The sequence below is a fragment of the Lolium rigidum genome, chromosome 7, assembly GCF_022539505.1.
Source record: "Lolium rigidum isolate FL_2022 chromosome 7, APGP_CSIRO_Lrig_0.1, whole genome shotgun sequence".
Lineage (NCBI taxonomy): Eukaryota > Viridiplantae > Streptophyta > Magnoliopsida > Poales > Poaceae > Lolium > Lolium rigidum.
In genome coordinates this window covers 21,029,584-21,051,509 of record NC_061514.1, presented here as the reverse complement: position 1 = coordinate 21,051,509, position 21,926 = coordinate 21,029,584, and the positions used below count along the sequence as shown (strand labels likewise).

The following is a 21,926-nucleotide window of genomic DNA, read 5'->3' as shown; positions in this document are numbered from 1 at the left end:
TCTACCATTTTCAAGAGCGATTAGAGTACGTACGCTAGAAAATAATAAAATTTTATAAATAGGAATGTTAGTTTATGTGGGATTTCTCACCAACGCATACAACTATTGCTCAGAATCTGTAGCTATTCTTACAACGCTTGTCCAACTGGTTACCAACGGATCTATATACGTTGCATTGTACCCTTGCAACACCCAAAAACGCAACATATTTTTATCCGTTGGTAAATGCGCTAGCAACGCCAATATCGGCATTTAGATACGGATATATGCGTTGCTGTAGGAGGGGTCCTCTTGTAGTGATTATGCATAGCTAATAAACGAGAGGCGATGAGACCCCCACAAATTCCTCCCTTCTCACTATTAGTGGCAAGTCTGTTGACTATCAAAGCTCCCAAGTTATAAGTCCTATTACCTTGCAATGCAGCAGCTAGAAAGGCTAGATCCGGAATAGTTATTTTACCTCCATTCTTTCTTGCTAGAACGCACTTGGTAATAAAATAGGCGAAGTAACGAATAGCTGGGAAATGAATACTACTGATTTTACCATCATCCTCCGAGAAACTCCTTCCATGACAAATCATCTTGAAGAGGTCCAAGAGCTCTTGCGGCGATCCCTTTATCTTCTCGCATGATCCCCATTGCGGCACTTTGATTGCTGCACAAAAATCACTCGAATGGCAAGTTGACAGTTTTATTATAAATTTTGTACTTGAACCATGGGGTTAGATTGTGACCAATTGAATTTAAAATCTTGCACTACTGACATAGTCAGTTTCACGTATTGGCATGGTTCCCCATCAACAAAATCATCCAATCCTGCACGAGAGATTAAATTTTGGACGTCCTGCAAAATCCCTGCACTTCTCATGAAATCCGCACACGGATAGTAAGTGGGATATACTCCTTCTTCCCGGTGAACTCTCATGACCCGTGGCACCTCCAACTCATGTTGGTTGAGTTGGTGCCTACCTCCTTCCATTTTCTGAAATTTTCAACAAACAATATAAAACTTGATTTGGTGACATATAATTGAGAGAAACTACCATAGGAACTTGCTAGAGTACTAATCATGCATCAAAACTAGTTTCTACCACTTAGAACAAGCATGCAAGTTCACTAAACATGTTACCTACAGCAGCAAAATATTCAAGATATACTCAACCAAACAAAATTCTACTTGGATGGGTGGAGGAGTCACATACCAAGGAGCAAATGTGCCAAATTTCAGCAGAAAATCTGGGCTGAGCAAAGAGATCGAGAAATCTGGAGTTCTTGAGCAAAAACGCGAGTGAGAGGAAGTTGGTTCGAGTTTTTTCGGGAGAGAGAAGGTGCTGGGAGAAAGAGATGATGAAGTGGGGCAAGGAGGGGCCCACACCACATGGTGGCGCGGCCACCTCCTTGGCCGCGCCGGCTGTGGTGTGGCACCCTGTGGTGCCCCACAGGTCATCCTCCGGTGCTCCCAGTGCCTCGTCGAAAAATAGGACCAACGGTGTAATTTTCGCGAATTTTTTAAAACTTTGAAAAATGCACATTTTCTGGGTATTAAGTTTATTATTACCGGCCAGGAAATTTTTTGAAATATCAAATCAACTAAGAAACTTTGCAAATTAAAAATGCTACAGCAACTAAAGCAAGTGGAGGAAGAAAGAGATGTTGTTTACTTCCTCTATGCATATAAAAGGTATTTGTTAACAAGGTTGATCAAGTCTTGCCACCAAATAGATTTTACATAGCATATGAAGAAATAAACCTCAAATCAATCATGTTACCTTGAATTGTATTGATATGGATCCAATCACAAGAGTTTGATATTCTTCTTTAGGCTCATATATAGGACAATCGATGGTTCCCACTTTGATAGTTCTCACATGAGAGATAGTATTAACTCCGCACGCTTTTTCAATCCTCTTGGGAAAATAGACGGTGTGTTCCTTATCATCAACATTGAAAGTAACCTTTCCTTTATTGCAATCAATAACAGCCCCTGCGGTGTTAAGAAAAGGTCTCCCAAGAATAATAGACATATTATCATCTTCAGGCATTTCCAACACAACAAAATCAGTTAATATCAAGCACTTATTAGTAACTTGAACAGGAACATCCTCACATATACCAACAGGAATAGCAGTAGATTTATCAGCCATTTGCAAAGATATATCAGTAGGTATCAACTTATCTAAGTAAAGTCTCTTATAAAGAGAAAAAGGCATAACACTAACACCGGCTCCCAAGTCACATAGAGCAGTTTTAACATAATTATTCTTAATAGAACAAGGAATAGTAGGTATACCTGGGTCGCCCAACTTCTTTGGAACTTTGCCATTGAAAGAGTAATTAGCAAGCATAGTGGAAATTTCCTCATTGGGGATTTTCCTTTTGTTAGTAACAATATCTTTCATATACTTTGAATAAGGAGGCAATTTAATAGCATCGACCAAAGGGATTTGCAAGAATAAAGGTTTCATCCAATCACAGAATTTATTATAGTGTTCTTCTTCCTTTGATTTTAATTTCTTAGCAGGAAAAGGCATTGGCTTTTGCACCCAAGGTTCTCTTTCATTACCATGTTTCTCAGCAATAAAATCTTCTTTAGTATACTTTTTATTTTTAGCATGCTTTTCAGGTTCTTTTTCAACCTCTTCTTTATCAGGAGTATCATTATCATTATCTTTCTCATGTTCATTACCACTTTCAGTTTCAGCATCAGAAATAGAAATACTATTAGGATCATTAACAGGTTCAGAGGATTCTACAACATTTTTATGTTTCTTCTTCTTTTTCTTAGATGGAGCTCTAGGTTCAATGCGTTGAGAATCTTGTTCAATTCTTTTGGGATGCCCTTCAGGATATAGAGGATCCTGGGTAGAGACACCACCTCTAGTTGTTACTTCATAAGCATGTTTTTCTTTAGAATTATTTCCTAACAAGTCATTTTGCACTTTAGTGAGTTGATCAATTTGAGTTTGAATCATATGAAAATGTTTAACGAGCATCTTAACATCATTGGAGGTTCTCTCCACAATATCATGCAATTGACTAATAGCTTGAGAATTTTCCATTAGATGATTCTCTACTCTCATATTAAAATTTTCTTGCTTAACAATATAATTATCAAACTCATCTAAGCATTGCGCAGAGGTTTTGAATATGGAATATCTTCCCTAGTAAAGCGTTGAAGCGAGTTTACCTCAATCATGGATGAAGGGGGGATTATCTCACATATATCTTCTATTGGAGGTAGATTCTTCACATCTTCAGATTTAATACCTTTCTCCCTGAGAGACTTCTTGGCTTCCCTCATATCTTCATCATTCAATTTAATTAAACCCCTCTTCTTCACTATTGGCGTTGGAGTTGGTTCAGGCGTAGTCCAATCATCATAGTTCCGGCCTATTTTAGGCAATAATTCTTCAGCGTCGTCTGGAGTTCTTTTCCTGAAAACACAACCAGCACAACTATCCAGGTATGCCCTAGACTCAATGGTTAGTCCACTATAAAATATATCAAGTAAATCATGCTTTTCCAAGTCATGGTCAGGCAGAGCTCTAATAAGAGAGCAAAATCTTGCCCAAGCCTCAGGCAATTTCTCTTCATCTCCTTGATCAAAATTATAAACTCTCTGCAAAGCAGCATGTTGAGCACTAGCAGGAAAGTATTTCCGGAAGAAAACATTAAGCAATTCTTTTGGACTTTTAATAGAACTAGCATAGGGGCCCTCGCAAATGCGAGGGCATCACCTATTGTTGATTTCTTATGGGTGTCAAAATTAATCAAAAAATCTTAATATGCTTTCAGATGCTATAGAAATACAAATAAATTATATATGTAGCCACAATCTTCATATGCTAAATGTATATCACATGTGTAGAAAACATCTTTGATCGTCTCGTAAGAGATGATAATGTATTACCAAAACAGTACATTAATGAACATATGTTAAGTTCATGTATGAGCTTAAATGGGTCAATATAACTTGGAAACGTTTATGGGCATGAGCTAGCCAGTAGATTTTATATGTGACATTGACTAATTATTCAAAGCTAACCATCATATACTAATATACACACAGTTTTCTTGAGCAATGATCATACAACGTTAAAACCATTCTAATGGAACCAAAAAATTATTATAAGGTAAAACTATTAAGCAATTTTATCTTCGTTAATATATAGGCTGACGAAAGCATATGAATATTACTCTACATTTATATGATCTTTTTCTACATCTTTTTTTCCTTTATTTGTTGTAAGAATATGCGACCCTCTCATGTTGTAAAATACATAACATTTGGCCACTATTTATGGATAATCTACAATATACAACTTTAGCGACTATTTATGTTATTAAATAAATTGTGTAATACCTTTTATCACTAATTTATTAGTGTTAGTTTCTACTGTTATGTTTTAATAACATATTTACTTATCAATAATAATAGCATACCATTTGTTTACAATAGATGTAATATTACGCTTAACTTTTTTTAAACTATGTTAAGTTAACCCTATTCTTCAATCCAATCATTTTGCGTACTTGCTCCCTTATATTTGTCATTTGCTGAAACATGACTACATTATAATGGACGACTTGGCATCGTAACCGGTCGCTATTTTTTCTACATGATTGTAAACTCTGATGGCTTAGGCAACAGAAGGACGTCTCTAGCATCATTGCGTGTTCGATGACTTAGGTCTCATATGCATTTTCAAAACATGCGAGGTTAATTTAACTTCTACAAATTTGGTATTCAAGTTTTGCATTATCTGTAGTTTCTAAGAAAAAGTTTTGCATTATTTGAATGTATTCAGTGATACCTTCATCTTTGTATCTACAAATTTGTCGAATTATACAGCTTCTCATTTTTTCCGCAGACTGCTATCATGTCATGCATAATTACTCCTATGTAGCGCAGGCATGCGTATAAGCTAAAATTGGGTCGTACATATATCTTTTGAAAATTTTCTTAGTTCAACTTCTACAATTTTGATTTTCAAGTTTTGTATTATTTGTAGTTTCTATTTTTTTTATTATACGTTGATTATTTTCAATGTATTCGGTGATATATTTATGATTGTCCCTACAAATTTTTCGAATTTTACAGCCTCTCATATTTTTCCCATGAGACTGTCATCATGTCGTGCATAAATACTCGTATATCGCGCAAGCATGCGTATAAGCTAAAATCGGATCATACATATCTGCTTTGGAATTTTTCTTAATTTAACTTCTACAAATTTGGTTTTCAAGTTTTGCATTATTTATATTTTATATTTTTTTGCATCAGACGTTGATTTTATTTTAATGTATTCGGTGATATCTTTATGTTTGTACCTATAAATTTGTTGAATTTTACAGCCTCTCATATTTTTCCCATGAGACTGCCATCATGTCGTGCATAAATACTCCTATGTCACGATAGGCATGCCTATGAGCTAAAATCGGATATATCGGAATCGTACATATCTGTTTTAAAAAAATACCATCACCTATTTATTTTAGAGTTGGTTTTAGCCTGTATCAATAAGTCTTGGAGTTTTTCTAATAACCGAAACGCGAAATTTCTTCTTGTATGTCCTACCCAATACGAGATTTTTCTACATATATATAACATGGACATGTGACCTTGCCACCACCACGTTCAATGCTGGCAGGTACTTTTTTTATAAGTATAATGCAACGTTTAGTCATGGTAGACATCTAATTATATATTACCAGGGAAGTGCATAAGAGTCCATCTCTAGCATGTTATATCTCCTCTCAACATGAGCCGTGCCCCACATGTCCACACATATTACGTTAGAAGTAGTCTGCACATTAAATATGTTACGTAACTATCTGGCACGTGACATATGTTATGGAAATAATAATATTTTATTAAATCCTAACCGTAATTTTTAGATCTAACTGTCACAATAATTTAGATGATGTGGATTAACGTGATGCCTCTATTATACAACCTTATTTTGCTTTTAGTATATAATAGACTAGGTGGCAAACTATTATACCAAGTTTTAGCGTCATCCTTTAATGAGAATGGAAAGATTTTAGCAACAAAGTAAGTACGCTTCTTAACATCATCAGAAAACAAGCTACTCAAAGTAGATAACTCAGTCATGTGTTCAACAGCACTTTCTTTTTCAGTACCACAAAAGGGTGTTTTCTCAACAATAGCTATATGAGATAGATCAAGAGAAAAATCATAATCTTTATCCCTAATGTTTATAGGAGATGTGGCAAATTTAGGATCAGGAGACAGTTTATATCTAACAGTATGTTCTGCAAGCAACTTTTTAATTTTTCTTGCATCAGTAGTAGCATGGCATTTTTCAATAAAATCATCATTAAGTTCCACATAATCTTCATCCAGATCATCACTAGAATATTCAAGTTCAGGTGAATTAACAGGTGTAGTAACATCAGGAGTTTCAGCATTTTCAATTTGTCTAGACCTAGCAATTTTAGCATCTAGAAAAGTTCCCAATGAACCACTATCATCAAGCACAGCAGAAATATTATCAGTATTATGAGAGTTTTCAGATTCAGCAGAAGTACCAGCATTTGAAGCATGTGGAGGTGAAACAAGTTTATCAATCACAGATGGTGAATCAAGAGCAGCAGAGGTACTCAGAGTTGTACCTTTTCTTGTAGTGGATGGTAATATGGCGATCTTAGTATCGCGAGGTTTACCCATGATGGAGAATTTGCAGCGAACAATATAAATCCAAGTGAACTTCCAAATAAAGCTATGCTCCCCGGCAACGGCGCCCGGAAAATAGTCTTGATGACCCACAAGTATAGGGGATCGCAACGAGTCTTCGAGGGAAGTATTACCCAATTTATTGATTCGACACGAGGGGAGACAAAGAATACTTGAAAGCCTTAACAACGGAGTTGTCAATTCAGCTGCACTGGAAACGGACTTGCTCGCAAGGGTTTATCGATAGTAGCAGGTTTTATAGTAGTAGCGAGTAGTGAAATAACAGCAGCAGAGTAACAAAGACAGTAGTAGTGATTATAGTAAACAGCAGGATTAAAATACTGTAGGCACGGGGACGGATGACGGGCGTTGCATGGATGAGAGAAACTCATGTAACAATCATAGCAGAGCATTTGCAGATAATAATAAAACGGTGTCCAAGTACTAATCAATCAATAGGCATGTGTTCCAATTATAGTCGTACGTGCTCGCAATGAGAAACTTGCACAACATCTTTTGTCCTACCAGCCGGTGGCAGCCGGGCCTCAAGGGAAACTACTTGGATATTAAGGTACTCCTTTTAATAGAGTACCGGAGCAAAGCATTAACACTCCGTGAACACATGTGATCCTCACATCGCTACCATTCCCTCCGGTTGTCCCGATTTCGTCACTTCGGGGCCATTGGTTCCGGACGAGTGACATGTGTATACAACTTGCGGGTAAGATCATAAACAACGAATATCATGATGAAATAATAACATGTTCAGATCTGAGATCATGGCACTCGGGCCCTAGTGACAAGCATTAAGCATAACAAGTTGCAACAATATCATAAAAGTACCATCTACGGACACTAGGCACTATGCCCTAACAATCTTATGTTATTACATGACCAATCTCATCCAATCCCTACCACCCCCTTCGGCCTACAGCGGGGGAATTACTCACACATGGATGGGGGAAACATTGCTGGTTGATGGAGAGGCGTTGGCGGTGATGGCGGTGATGATCTCCTCCAATTCCCCGTCCCGGCGGAGTGCCGAACGGAGACTTCGGCTCCCGCGACGGAGTTTCGCGATGTGGCGGCGTTCGGAGGGTTTCGGCGACTTCGACTTCTCCCTGTGCGTTTTAGGTCGAGGCGAATAAGTAGTCCGAAGGGGGCGTCGGAGGCCGGCCGAGGGGGCCACACCACATGGCCGCGCGGCCCCCCGGGCCGCGCCGCCATGTGGTGTGGGGCCCTCGGGCCTCCACTTCAATTGTCCTTCCGGCTCCGTCGATATTCGGGAAAATAGGCCCTTTCGTCAAAATCCCGAGGTTTTTCCTGAAAGTTGGATTTACGCACAAAAACGAGACACTGAACAGCTTCTGCTGAAAACAGCGTTAGTCCGTGTTAGTTGCATCCAAAATACACAAATTAGAGGCAAAACAATAGCAAAAGTGTTCGGGAAAGTAGATACGTTTTGGACGTATCAGGCGTAGCGTTCACAAGATCAAACACTTTTTTAAACTCGGAGCGACTTACAAGGATGGTCAGAGAACCCTCTTCTGGTTGGATACTTGGCACGGAGACAGAGCCCTCAAAGATCAGTTCCCTAGGCCGTTCAGCATCGCCATGAATCAAGGTTGCTCTGTGTTTCAGGTTTGCGGTGGCTCCACCCAAATGGGGTTTCGTAGGGCCTTGGATGTGGACGCCCTGCAGGAATGGCACCGTCTCCGTGATATCATTGAGAATGCTGTGCTATCCGAGGGGCAGGATATGATCAGCTGGAACTTGGAACAATCAGGGAAGTTCTCGGTTAACTCGATGTACAGGAAGCTCTCGGCTGGGGCCTCCATTGCTCATTTCAAGGATGTTTGGGCGGCGAAAATCCCGCTCAAAGTTAGGATCTTTTCCGGCAATTAATTCGGACGAGACTCCCCTCTAGTCTCAATATTGCGGCGAGGCATGGGCCGAGGAACGGCCGTTGCTCTCTGTGCGGTACGGAGGAAGACGCCACCCACATCTTCTTTGCTTGCTCCCCTGCCAAGTTCGCTTGGAGTGTCTTTCGCCAACTACTCGGGTGTAGTTGGTGCCCGGCAAACTTCCACCAACTCTATGCCATTGTGTCTAGTCTTTCGGGTAGCTTTAGACGCTTGGTTTGGTCGATGTTCTTGGCCCAGTCTTGGGCCTTATGGCACTTTCGAAATAAGCTAACCATTGAATCCAAGCTGATGAAACATCCAGCTAACATTATTTTCAAATCTATGCTATTTCTGCAGCTCTGGACGCCGCTCGCCAAACCTCCGGACAGATCGGGGCTCAGGACGGTGGCCACCCAGCTCGGACTTCTACACGCCGCCCACGCACCAAGTGCGCCGTCAAGAAGGACTGACGAGGCACCGCCAGGAACACCTCCAGGGGGAAGGTCTTCGCTATCGGCTGTTTAGTTTCCTTGTTGGCTAAGCTGTATGCCGCAGCATGTTTCTCTTTGGTGAAGCTGTATGCCGCATCATGTAATAACCCGTTGTTACCGAACCTGAGGGCTTTATTAATTTAAAGTCGGGCACGCTGTGCCTTCTATCTAAAAAAAATTATGATATTTCTTAAAGCTTATCTACAAATTGTGGTGCACACTCTTGGGATGCTAACAAAAATCCGCTGGCTTACGAATGATTTACGGATTCAAAATCCAAATTTCAGCTATTGAGTTGTAGAGGGGTAGTGGTCTACTTGTGGGAAAAAGCATTAGTACTCTTGAGAGTTGAGCAAAATGTTTCTAAAAGGTCACATGTGACTTATAATTGGAAACTATCATTGAAATCCAAAGTGGATCACTTCTAAGTTGTTGGCATGAACTCATTACTACTAGATGGTTTTTCTTGAAAATTAATGAATGAATAGTAGTGTTTTGATAGGCTTGATCTATTGATGTGGGTGTTAATAAGATACTTCATTTCTTATGCTTATTTTGACATGAATTCTCACACTTAACTTTGATGATAATAAACTTTATAATATTCCTTAGCATACCGAGGGTTAACTAGATGAATTAGTATGATTGTTTCCACAGCTAGTTATTCATGCTTATATAATCTTTATTGTGATTGTCCCGAGTTACCAAAGCCCGTATTATATTCTTGGCACTTCTCTAACTATGCTAAGCTTTCGAATGGAAGAAGTGCTGGACTCATAAGGCTACAACTTTTAAGTGAAATTACCTTCTCGTTATTTTGGTTTAAACGTGGAGTCCCTTATGATTTTGATATCTTGATCGAGGACGATCAAAGATAAGTTTGGGAGGTTGATGGCTATGAAATATGCCATTTATCCTCACATTTAAACCCTTTGCTAAGTCAAGAAATTGACTAAACATCCATATAAGTGTGCCATTACACTAATGATGACTAATTGTTGCAAAGATGTTCAATCCCTTCTCTTTTTGTGTGACGTGCAGGAAATCACGTTTTTAAGGCATATGTACCTGCAATTACTGAAGATAATCTGGTCACAAATGCAACAAAATCATCCAGGGTCGAAAGGTCGGTTCCAGGAGCAATAGCAGGCATCGGTACGAGCAAGCCCCGCCCGTACTGCCCACCCGTACGGTACGCCGGAGGACCCTTGAGGTCAAACCCTATAGCTTTCATGAAGGGAGCCATTCTAAAAGGGGAGGCATTCATCGCCAAACAGAGCCGCCATCCACCAGATCAATGTGCAATTCATCGAAGGAGATCCACCACCATAGTTCATCTGTCTCCTCTCTAATCCCCTCCATAGTCATAGCCAACACCTTGTAATAGAGATCTCCTTAAGAATTGGCGACCATTGTAAGAATATTTGGTTTCAATCAATCCAAGTATTGGCAACAATAATTTCTATCTTTGTTCTTGTTATTATGCGTGAGTAGTCCTCACGGGCTGTGGGTTGAGGTGAATCCTCACAACGTTTATGTGCATCTTATCGTATGAAAGTTTTGTGTAGAGATTGGATAGGAGTTTTGCTATCTTGTATCTTTGTCTTTTTGCCTCGATCCGAGAACTTGTAGGTACCCGATCATCTCTGGATCGATCAAGGGAAGATGTGAGATGAGTGGAGAATGGCGTGCTACCTCGAAACCTCAGTGACAGAAAGGGAAAAGTAACGGTACTCGCTTAGTGATTCGCTTGGAATAAACACCAATATCATCTATCTTAATGATTTGGTCCGATTTACTTAATAACGGTTGGATCAAGAGGCTATTGTAACTTCTGATTTTATGGACAATAGTATTTACGGATGTGCTGCTCACAAATTTTTTTATCACTATTTTATTTGCTACACAATATTGTGCTTCATTTCTATGCTAATCCCATATGTATGCATAGTTGCAGGAGAATCTTGACTCGGGCCTATTTTTCATCCGTTGAGTACAACACCAAACAAAGTAAACTGGAAAGGTCTGGTAAACGTAAGATAAAACTAAATAGTAGTCTTGTAGAAGTTTCCTTAAATTCATTTAGCAGTGTTTTCCGAGATTCGATTAAATCTAGATCTTCTATGGATAAAGTTTACAATACTATAATCCATAATCCAGATCGAAGGTATCAACACGTTCATCCCACGCATGCTCCTGCGAGAACCTCTGTGTGGGCAACCGTTAGGTCTCTCCCTCTCTCACACGTCGTACTTCTGCTACATATGTACCTTTGGTGAATCAATACAACACAAGGATTGGCATCCATTTATCTTATGGTAGTAGGTTTTTGTGCCGTATGCGAACACCCTTAAGGCCTTGTTTGGCAGCCCGGTTTCTAACTAGATGCACGTGTATTATACCGGCCCAATCGATTACCTGAAAATACACTCTATAGCCCATTTGGCAGACCGGTTTTTAGTTGTGTAAGTCTAAATAAACTCCTGAAAACACGTCGGATGGGCCAGTTTTTAAGACGCGAGGTGGGTCTCGCGTTTTTTACACTCGTGTTTCATGGTTACGAGACGGGAATTGGGTATCCACCCAAAACACGTTGAAAAATACACTACGAAACACTAAAATTCACTCTTTCCAAACGAGGCCTAATGGGTTTCTTGCTACTGCTCCAACTCATTACTTGTCTTTCCTACCCTCTCTGGTTGCTGTGTAAGGAACTCAATATTTCCGTCAGACAACTAATGGAGAGGGGATTAGCCTGGGTTGTTTAGTTCATGTAGTAAATCTAGAACAAAAGGAGGAGAAGGAATCCTAATCTTTTGAATAGAAAAGTCAAAAGTTCAAAGATGATTAGCAGTAGCACCTTAACTGCTTGTGAGTCCAGTTATTAACAGCTGAGCATGCAACCAAACATGCAAGTAGGGACCATGCTAGCTTGCCACTGCTCCTGGTAAGACTCAGCAGTAGCAGGGGAGTTTGAAGCACTTAAAAGGTTGATTCTGGGCAGGGGAGTAAATTATAATCGAGTCAGGTCAGGACAAGCAGAAGAGGTAATTAAAACAGGTACCTAGTTTTGGGGAACACCCTTCCTTAAAAAGTGACAGCCCAACCCAAACACAAGATACAGATCCAGCTGGGTTAAATAAGAAGCCCCGACACCGAGGAAAGATGCATTCATAACTAATTATTTTTAAAGCTTCCCGGTCTTAATATGGGAGTTTGATATGTCAGTACAGTGTGGTCAGTGGATTTGAGAGGACTGGAGAGACCCCTGCCTGCCTATAAATACAAGCCCATGATGCCATTTCTTCTTAGGCTGTGCTTTCCATTCTCCTTCATCTGCTCTACTTCACATATTAATAGCACAGCATTAGCATCAGCTTCCATCACTACATCAGGACCCGCAACTCGTTTGGACAAGCATACAGATCATCATGAAGACTACTTCCTTGATGGTCCTGGCGTCTCTCCTCCTCCTCCAGCTTCTGGCTACAACAGCACATGGTAGGCTTCATGCATGGCTAGCTGCCTCATTATCTACCTCATGCATTTGGTGGCTCTTTAATTTTGGGGTGTATTCTGGTCCTGGATCAGTGTTCACTGAAAACTCGTTATGAAATGCAGGGATTAGGCTCGACAGGCAGCTATACGAATCACTAAGCAAAAAGGTCAGTGCTCTCTATAAGAGCAATAATCCTGATCAAGTTAGTTCTTCTCCTTGCCAAATTGTGCAATGTTTGCTTATTTCGTTCCTTCCCCTTGTGTATCCACCAGGAACCAGCAGGCCGGGGCTCGAAGGACGGGCAACCCTTGGATGCCATGGACCATTCGACCAGCAGGCCCTGCGCGTCCGATGGGAATTGCTCAGGTACAACAATGGAGCAGACGACTCCGCCTCCAGCTGCTGTTGCCAAGGATAGAGACCAGAAAGTTGTTGTTAGGGCGTATGCGCGTCCCGTGCCGAGGTTCCACGAAGATTACTACGGGCCGGGCGGCCATGAACCTAACCACCACTAAGCACAGCTAGCTAGCTGCACCTACCTTCTCCTCCTCCCTTCCAAGGCTAGCCGCAGCATCAACCATCAACTAAACTACCGAGCTTCAGTTTCCTTAGGAGTAGTATAGTAGTTCTTCTCTCTCAGTGCTTAGCCGCAGCAGCAACCTAATTACTGATCTTCGTTTACCTCAGGAGAGTAGTAATTCTTCTCTCTCAGTGCCACGCCTTGGTTTGGAGTTGGATCATGTAAAAGGAGAAGGAAGTATTATGCAGTTCTGGTCCAGCTCGCTCGTTATGATTAATTAGTGTAGTTGTAATGTTGTGTGCTTGAGTTTTACCTCTGCATCGCCAGTTTTCACCTATACTGTTGTGATCTGTTGAAGACTTCTTCTTTCTGTGGATGCATGCCTTGAAAAACGTGCGTGGCCCATAGTTCCATTCTGGGCAGCAACGATATACTATACTCTTGTAGCCACAGATGTCACATGTCAGGAGTAGTACTAGATCATACGAGTCATGAGCATTCCGGTCATTTTTTTCGATAACGGATGCTTTATTACTTTTGGAAAGCAATTACATCCAGCCTCTGCATAACCAGGATGCACACAGCTGTTCAAAGAGTCTGTAACCAACAATGTAAAAGAAAAAACTAGGCGAAATACATATCGGAACGATGAATCATAAATCGCCTAAGGTGTGGGTGGTGCTGCAATCCGTAGACTATGCTGCCACCCATGTAGGGAAAAAGTATCCCTCGCCGTATCCTCCAACCGTGTACAGACCTCCGTAAATAGGTCTCGGTTCTCCATCCGCTGAAGAGGTAACCACGAACGGAGAATACCTGTACATCTGTAGATGACCTGCAACAAAGAACAATTTTTATCATTAAAAATCTTGTCATTTCTACTTAGCCAGAGTGCCCAGATAACTGCTAGCGCCCCCACCCTAAGAAGCAACTTAAACCTTGAATCGATACCGTGGAGCCAATTGCCAAAAACATTGGCTACACTAGTCGGGGGATACAGGGTAGAAGCAACTTGGATGACTGACCAAATAGATCTCGCAAAATGGCATTGGAAAAAAGGTGTTTAATAGTTTCATCTTGTTGACAAAAAACACACCTAGTACTTCCATGCCAATTCCGCTTGACAAGATTATCTTTGGTAAGAATAAGGATGTTTACCGTTAAGTCACATCGCATATTCGTGTAGTGAAAAGTTAGAAGTACGTTTGCAGCTTTGGCAGTACATCCTATTTTACCTTCCCCTGGCAGCCTTAATCATTCTAACAGGCGATCTCTTTGGTGCAGGAAAGGGGGGAAAGCCGGTGGCGCCGCACGCTGCACCGGCCGCAGCGCAGCATCAGGTTCAGGTCAGTGCAGTGCGCGCATTTTCCTGCCTCTCCCTCCGGGTTTTCAGGTTCCGCCACCTGCTGAAACGCGCGCTTGAATTTGCAGACACCTCGGAGGAGGAACAACGGTGACGAGCCGGAGGCGACGACGGCGAGCCACGCCGGCCGCAAGGAGGAGGCGGCGGCGGCGCAGACATGGTCGAGCCGGGCGCTGCCGCGGCAACCGCCGCAGCAGGAGCAGAGAGGGACGTACCCGGACGTCCTGGACATCGCCGAGATGGACTACTCGCCGGCCACCAGAAAGCCGCCGATCCACAACTGAGCTCGCGTGCATGCGTGCATGGATCCCAACACATCCGGATTAGATTAGTACGCGACTGGCTTACTGAGCATTAGTTTTAGTATCTAGCTAGACTGTATTAGCTAGGCTTCGATCCTGATGAGCGGAGCCCGGCGCTGATGGAATAGAATAGTGCGTACAGCTAAAATTAATTGAGTCATGAACCATACGGGACAGCGTTGCCGGAATCGCTGCGCCTTTTGTGAAGACTGAAGAGGATGATACACGACTTGGTGTTTCGCTTCTCGAGTATCCCGCGAATGTAACATGCGCGTCGTGCTTGTAACACCGACCTTTTGACCACATTAGCTAACATATATTTTTTATGGAGGAAAGGAGCTTCATATACTGTACAATGTGAGATCGACCGATTACATACTGTATGTGGCCATGGGGGATAGATAGATTAATGGACTGTGAATCATAAGCCGACGTTGGCGAAGCCCTTTTTCTAGGGTTTTCCGTGGGAGGTGATAGCTCTCCCCTTGGTCGCGCATGCCCGCCGGCCGCTATGGTGGCCGGAGGGTGGGGAAACCTCGGATCGCTGCCAGTAGGGTCTAAGAGTTCCTCGTCTTCGGCGGCTAATGGGATTTGAGGGCAAAGAGATTAAAGGAAAATGCTTCATATCAGGCGGAGGCTCGGTGTGCTCGTAACCTCCGCCTCCTGCTCACGACACGTGTCCGCAGGCCCCACAACACCGCTCTCTCTCTTATCTTCCTCTTCCGCATGTCTTTTTCGTTCCCCAATTTCTGAGACCCCGACGAAATCCTCCGCCGCCACCACCCGGCGAGGGCGCGCTGCTCGCTGGAGCTCCTCTGCCTCCACCGCGCAGCGAAGGCGCGCTGCTTGCGGGAGCTCCACCGCCCGACGAGGGTGTTCTGCCCGCGGTAGCTCCTCCGCCACCACCGTCCGACGAGGGCGCGCTGCTCGCTGGAGCTCGTCTGCCTCCACCACCAGGCAAAGGCGCGCTGCTTTCGGGAGATCCACCGCCGACACCGCCCTTCAAGGGTGTTGTGCCCACGGCAGCTCCTCGGCCACCACCGTCTGAGGCCGGAGAAGCACCGGGAGATGCAGGAGAGGAGGGAGTAGACGGAGCTCGTCAAGGACGTTGCGCCCAAGGAGGAAAACAACGCCTCCTACGAGGACCAGCTTGGCTTCGTCCAGTACTAACCATCACAGTCCTGCGCTTGTATCTAATTCGTTGCTGCAATCATCCGGAGATCTCATAAAAACAAATAAGACCTTGCATCATGAGCTCCTAAACTGGATGTGCATTGTTGGTTAGGAAACAGCACTATGTTGTCATATAAGCATTACTGGAAGATGCAATGAGTTTACTTTTAGATTTGGAGAGCTGCAAATTTACATTTCTAATTTCTAATCAGCCAGGTACAAAACTAGCTTTCCATGTTGGATTTGAACATAGATTAGTTACTAGCGTTAGCCACAAGCATACTTGAAAAATACACACACCAGTAGTTGATAAAGCATACACATTTCAGATTTGTTTGACTTAAACTGTAGGTGCTTGCTGCCGGAGATGGAGGCCCCTAATCCCTAGTGTCCATGGTTTCCCGCTATTGTCGGTGATGGAGGACACTGCGGAGGCGCTCTTGCGGTATGCCACGATGGACGAAGAAGCGTGGCTTCATGGGGTCCAGCCATGGCTGCTACGACGGCGGCAAGCGCCAGTCTGGTGGTTTGCTACCATCGGCTATGGTGCTTGCCGTCAACGGCGTTCGGCAGTGCTTCAACCGGCTACGGAGGTTGCTGCGAACCAGCGACAACAATGCTGCCACGGGCAACGACAGATGCTTCCAGCGGTGTAGGACGGTGCTGCAAACGGTCAGCGGTGGTGCTATCAACAGTTGATGGCGGTGCTGCCAGAAGCAAGTAACGGTGCTACTAGCCAGAGTGGGGATGCTGCTAGTGGTGCACCGGCGAGAAATAGTTGACGGTGCTACAATGGTATAATTTTGTTGCTTCAATTATTCTGCGGTTTCGCTATTTTGGTGTAATTTTTTTTGCTACGAGGTCTCCTGCAAGGTTTACGGAGATGTCTCTAACGAGATCGATTTTTTCTACAATACCACAAATGTTGCAATGCTACAATAATATATATTTGTTGCTACAATTGTTTTGCCATGCTGCTATTTTAGTACAAAAAAATTGCTGCTATGTTTTCGGTGAAGTACGACGCTCCGATGAGTCGCCGGTAAAGTACGGTGTTTTGGTGAAGTCTCCGGCGAAGTGCGGCGCTCCGGCGAGTCTCCGGCAGAGTACGGTGTTTCGGCGAAGTCTCCGATGAGGTTTGCGTCCGGCAGTTTTTTTCGTTTTGTTTTTAATTGAACCTTTTTTTGCTTCAATGAAGCAAAAGCGGAGCTTTTTTGTTGCGACGAAGCAAAAGCTGGACACATATCAACTTAGGAAGTTGGAGGTTGGGTTTTTTATCGAATCGTTTTTGCTTCAATGAAGCAAAAGCGGGGATGTTTTTTGCTGCGACGAAGCAAAGGGCTGAAAGTGGACACGTGTCAAGCTAGGAAGTCGGAGGTTGGGAGGGAAAAATCCTCCGGAGGATCCTCAGCGTCTTCAGTTTGTTCCAGATCGATATTCGTCCCCGAAGGAGTGTCGACTGGTTGGAGTTTAGAGTCAATCATTGGACATTAGGCTTGGCGTGACAAGTGTCTGACTACGGCGGACGACAGCCTGTAGAGGGGATTATGTCACAACGTATTGACGTCCTTAAGTTCCGCCTCCGCTGATGAAGCCCAACCTGGCATGGCTCCTTTGGAGAACTTGTGAGTTTTGTTTCCCCATCTTTGTCTAGCTAGAGTTTGGATTACCATGGTTGTTGTCGACGACTTTCTAACTGCTGCTTCTACACGCTCCTGAATTAAAAAAAAAACATTCTCTGGTATGAGCTTTGCTACACTGGAGGCGGAGAGGCGACATCAAGCTTTGCTCGTGGCGCAGGGCCTTTTATTTCTTTGCGTTGTAAGAATGTCTCTGCAAGGCCTCGTTTCACTAATAACGCAGTGTCTTTCACTTAATATAGTCTACTGGTTTTGCCGGATTAGTTACTCCATCCGTTCACAATTACGCCGCATTCTAGGTTTAGTCAATGTCAAACTTAACAAATTTTAACTGAAAATTTAGAAAAAACTATTAATATCTAAAATATAAAAATAATACTATTAGAATCATCTTGAAATGTATTTTTATGTTATATACATGTGCAATTATGGATGTCGATATCTTTTGATAAATGTTTGGTCAAACTTTTAAAAACTTGACTTTGAGGGAGTATGATTTGTTCAGTGAGAGACACGGCATCACTTCTGTGCATGCATGTCCCCTGATTACTTAGGCGGGCCGGCCTGTCTGGTGGTTAACGTTGTCGCCAGGTGCGTAGTACGTGAAGAGTGGCATGGCCGCGACCCGTACGATGGTGGCGATCCATCGTGCTTGCATGCATGCATAACCTGTGATAGCCAGACCTGGCACCCGCCGTTGCTATCGCGCGCGGCGCGCCGTCGCTCTCCGTCCGGCGAGGCGACGTACGATTGCGCGCGCGGATGGCAGCGTCAGCTGTGGTGCGTGCACATGGGCGTGTTACCTGCACGGCCGGAGAGCCACCCTGCCCCGCCGTGCTGGCCTCTGGCTCTCCAGTCTCGGCGTGGGGCACTGGGGCAGATCAGCGCGCGCGAAGCGCCCGCCGGCCGTGCACCTGCGTCGACGGTTAGCTCGCCGCACGCTGCAATGACGAGCGCCGCGCCCGCCGGTCGGGTTTAACTTATTTCTCACTCAACGGAGTTACGGAGGCATCCACCGTTATGATGTTTGTCGTCAGAATGTCAAACTTGTCATGCATGCGTACGCCACCATTCGTGCGCGCCACTGTGTCAATGCCTCAACAGTGTACTCTAGTGATCTAGTCTAGCATTGGAACTTGGATGCCATTCTTTTTCAAAAAAAAAAAAAAAAAAAAAACTTGGATCATTGGATGCCATGACCACTGAGGGTGAGAAAAAGGGCTAAAAATTAAGTTGGGCTGAAGTAAACGGCACAGAGCATGTTACCAGTGTAAGAGCAATTCCAATAGTATAGCCAACTGCTGGCTATAACAAGATGCCATGTCATTTGTAGTCACCATATAGCTAACATGTACAATAGTTGGCTATAAGAATGAAGTATTTTACTAATATATGGCCCACATTTCACTCTCACAAAGTGCCTAGGAGCACGTGCAAGAGCTGGCTATTGCATAGTAGCCCATCTCCCTTCTCTCTCCTCTTCTCTCTCTTCCAACTCATCTAAAATATATTATTTAATGTCTTATAGTCAGCTGACTGGTCTTGCTCTAAAAGGTTTCTGAATTCTCATGTGTTCTTGTTCGTCTCGCGACGACGAAGGGGGTAGGTATGCCTTCACTTCTCTTCTGTACCTGTCGATAGCGCGTCGTCGGGATGCGTACTGTTCCAACAGACGTCGAAGCACCGGCGCGAGGCCATTTTGTTTATGGTTTTTTTCTGTGCTTGCGTTTTCTTCCTATATATATATGGCTCCATGCTGACAGTCACCTGACTCGTTCTATGATGGCCCTGCCTGCGTGTCCTTCTGATCGGAAGCCAAAAATTATAGTGTCGCGTGGAACAAGACGGATGTATATACCTGTTCTCGCTGCACCTCCATGCCATTCTGATTCCTGGCTTCGTTTTCTACTACTTGATAAAAAAAATAGTGCACTAGAATTTAAAGAATTAGTGGAGTATAATTTATCTATTCAAAAAATATATAGGGTGTTAGGTTATTCTGAGTGAGTTTAATTACTAAAAGCAACGTGACACGAACACTAGCAAACTTCACCACATCCATAAAACTGAGTACATCCCAGATCTCCCTATGAAACAAGAACTAGTGCAAAATAGGGGATGGTGAGCACGATTTTATTGCAACCGGAAAGGTCGCCACCGCAGCTTCGTTGTAGAGGTCGGTCATGGTGTTGCTGAAATCACCGAGCTTGTTGAGAAAGTAAGCCGGCGAAGAAGATCTGTAACACCAGTAAGCCAACGAGCAGTCGCGCACGTCGGCCTTATAGCGAAGGTCAAGAGTGGCATGGTTAAGTAGCGTAAATAAAGCAAATAACAGGGGGTGTGTACGGGCCTTATAGCGAAGGTCGTTGTACCCTATCACTACTAGAAACAACCTTAGCGAGTGGCACACCTAGTTTCCTTAGCAGTAGCGCACCATGGTGCATCACTACTAGCACGCTGCTAACCCTTAAATGTGCCACTGTTATGCCCCCATGGTGCGCCACTGGTACTAAAATTGGTCCGCCACTGCAATTTTGAAATTTGGATATGGATCTAGATCTTTTTGCTTATTTTATTTTGCTCCTTTTCTGAATTATTTGTCCCATTTATCTAGCCTTTTTTTTGCTTGTTTTTATTCTCCGGATTAGATGGACCATGGGAGATGTTGGAGGATGGAGGAGTGACATGGGTATACCATATTGGGTACTCAATATTATCAGCCCTGGTGCGGATCCAAGAAGGGTCGTATGAAGCCCATGAAGCTCAAGAAGAGTGCAAGACTAGAACCTAGATGAAATTAGGCAAGTATTAGCCAAATCGGGTAAACCGACATCTGTCATTGTAACCGACCCGGGGATGGACTCTGAGACCTATCCCACTATATAACGGCTAGGAGGAGCCACCGAGGAGGGCATTGAAATACTTATAACACCACAAATTGTTGCAAACCTAATTCCAATACAATCTCGGCTTGTTTAGCCTCCAATCCATTTTTCGTCGGATACCTAGTTTGTGTGACAAGTCTTTTAACCACCAACTCTCTCTCTTTCCTAAAAACCAAATTCCATACTCATGGGCATTGCCGAGGTTAACCCCGTCAATTGGCGTTGGCGCCTGTCCGTGGGAAGAGGAGAGAAGAGGATGGGGTAGAAGAGTGGGAGGAGGAAGGAGGGGTCGGTGGCCTAATGGAGGAGGAAGGGTCGGTGGCCGGAGAAGGAGAAGATGAAGTAGGAGGTGGTGGACGAATGGAGAAAGGAAGATGAGGCCATATGGAGGATGAGGGAGGTGGTGGCCGGATGGAGAAAGGAGGATGATGATGAGGAGGAGGAGGAGGAGGGAGGTGGTGGCCCGATGGAGAAAAGAGGAGGAGAGCCGTCTAGAGAGGAAGGAGGAGAGGTGGATGAGGAGGAGGAGGAGGAGGAGGAGAAGAAGAAACAAAGGAGAGGATGGTGGAGGGAGGAGGCAGGTGGGTGGTTGAGAAGGGATAAGGATAGTGGGTGTGAGCCATTTGGAAATTCGTAGGCGGGAAGACTAGCAGTGGCGCACCACAAGGCATAGTGCGCCAGTGCTAACTTTTTTAAAATTATTTTTTGCGTGAAAACTAAAACCTGAAAAAACTCATGTTTCCTTTATATTTTGGGGAATCTAAAAATTGGCTATTCAAATGAAAAAAAAATCCATAAACACATTTTCATATAAAAATGTTTTCACCGGAGGTTGTATGCAACCAGAAAATCGTTTTACCGATACATGGCACCATCTTGCAAAAAACGAAATTCATGTTTGTTCATTTTCATTAAAACTAGATGACATAACACATGGTCATCTCGAAGGATTTTTTTAAAATTTTCTAACATTTTCATTTATTTTTCGGAAACTTAAAAGGCGATCCATGGGGGGAGGGGGTGGTGGTGTTCGGAATGTTGGGTAGTGTGCCACTACTAAGTGGTGCCCAACATCGATCTCCAGCCACCCCTAGACGTACCAAATGGCACACCATATCTAGGTTCACCATTGCTACCTTAAATAGAAGTGACACATCTATACATGGTGCGCCATTGCCATTGGTATGTCTAGGGGATGGTTCAAAACTTGGTCAAACATAGTAGTGGCACACTATTCACAAGGTTGAATCGTTCTCTAGGAGAGCGTCAAAGGGTTTGATCATGGACTCTGGGCCGAAAAGCTTCCCACGGTCGAAGTCAAGATTCCACACAACGTTGATCAGAATCGAGCAAGGCGACCTAAGATTAGGATTCCTCGAACATGGCTTGAAGCTCTAGCCCTCTGCATTTCTTGCATTGAGTATGAGGTGAATGAATGAGATTCCCTTCTAC

General features: G+C 43.4%; 1 protein-coding gene and 1 long non-coding RNA gene across 2 annotated transcripts; both read left to right on the top strand.

The window, feature by feature from the left end:
• The first annotated feature begins 12,350 nt into the window (after positions 1-12,350).
• LOC124671000 lies at positions 12,351-15,081 on the top strand. The gene is made up of 5 exons (XM_047207451.1): positions 12,351-12,593; positions 12,714-12,757; positions 12,864-13,089; positions 14,396-14,457; positions 14,543-15,081. The coding sequence occupies exons 1-5, from the start codon at positions 12,524-12,526 to the stop codon at positions 14,756-14,758; spliced, it is 618 nt and encodes a 205-aa protein (XP_047063407.1). The 5' UTR covers positions 12,351-12,523; the 3' UTR covers positions 14,759-15,081.
• A 677-nt stretch (positions 15,082-15,758) lies between these two features.
• On the top strand, positions 15,759-16,891 carry LOC124679445. The gene is made up of 2 exons (XR_006994982.1): positions 15,759-15,939; positions 16,301-16,891. It is a non-coding gene; the product is annotated as an uncharacterized LOC124679445 (long non-coding RNA).
• The last annotated feature ends 5,035 nt before the right edge of the window (positions 16,892-21,926 follow it).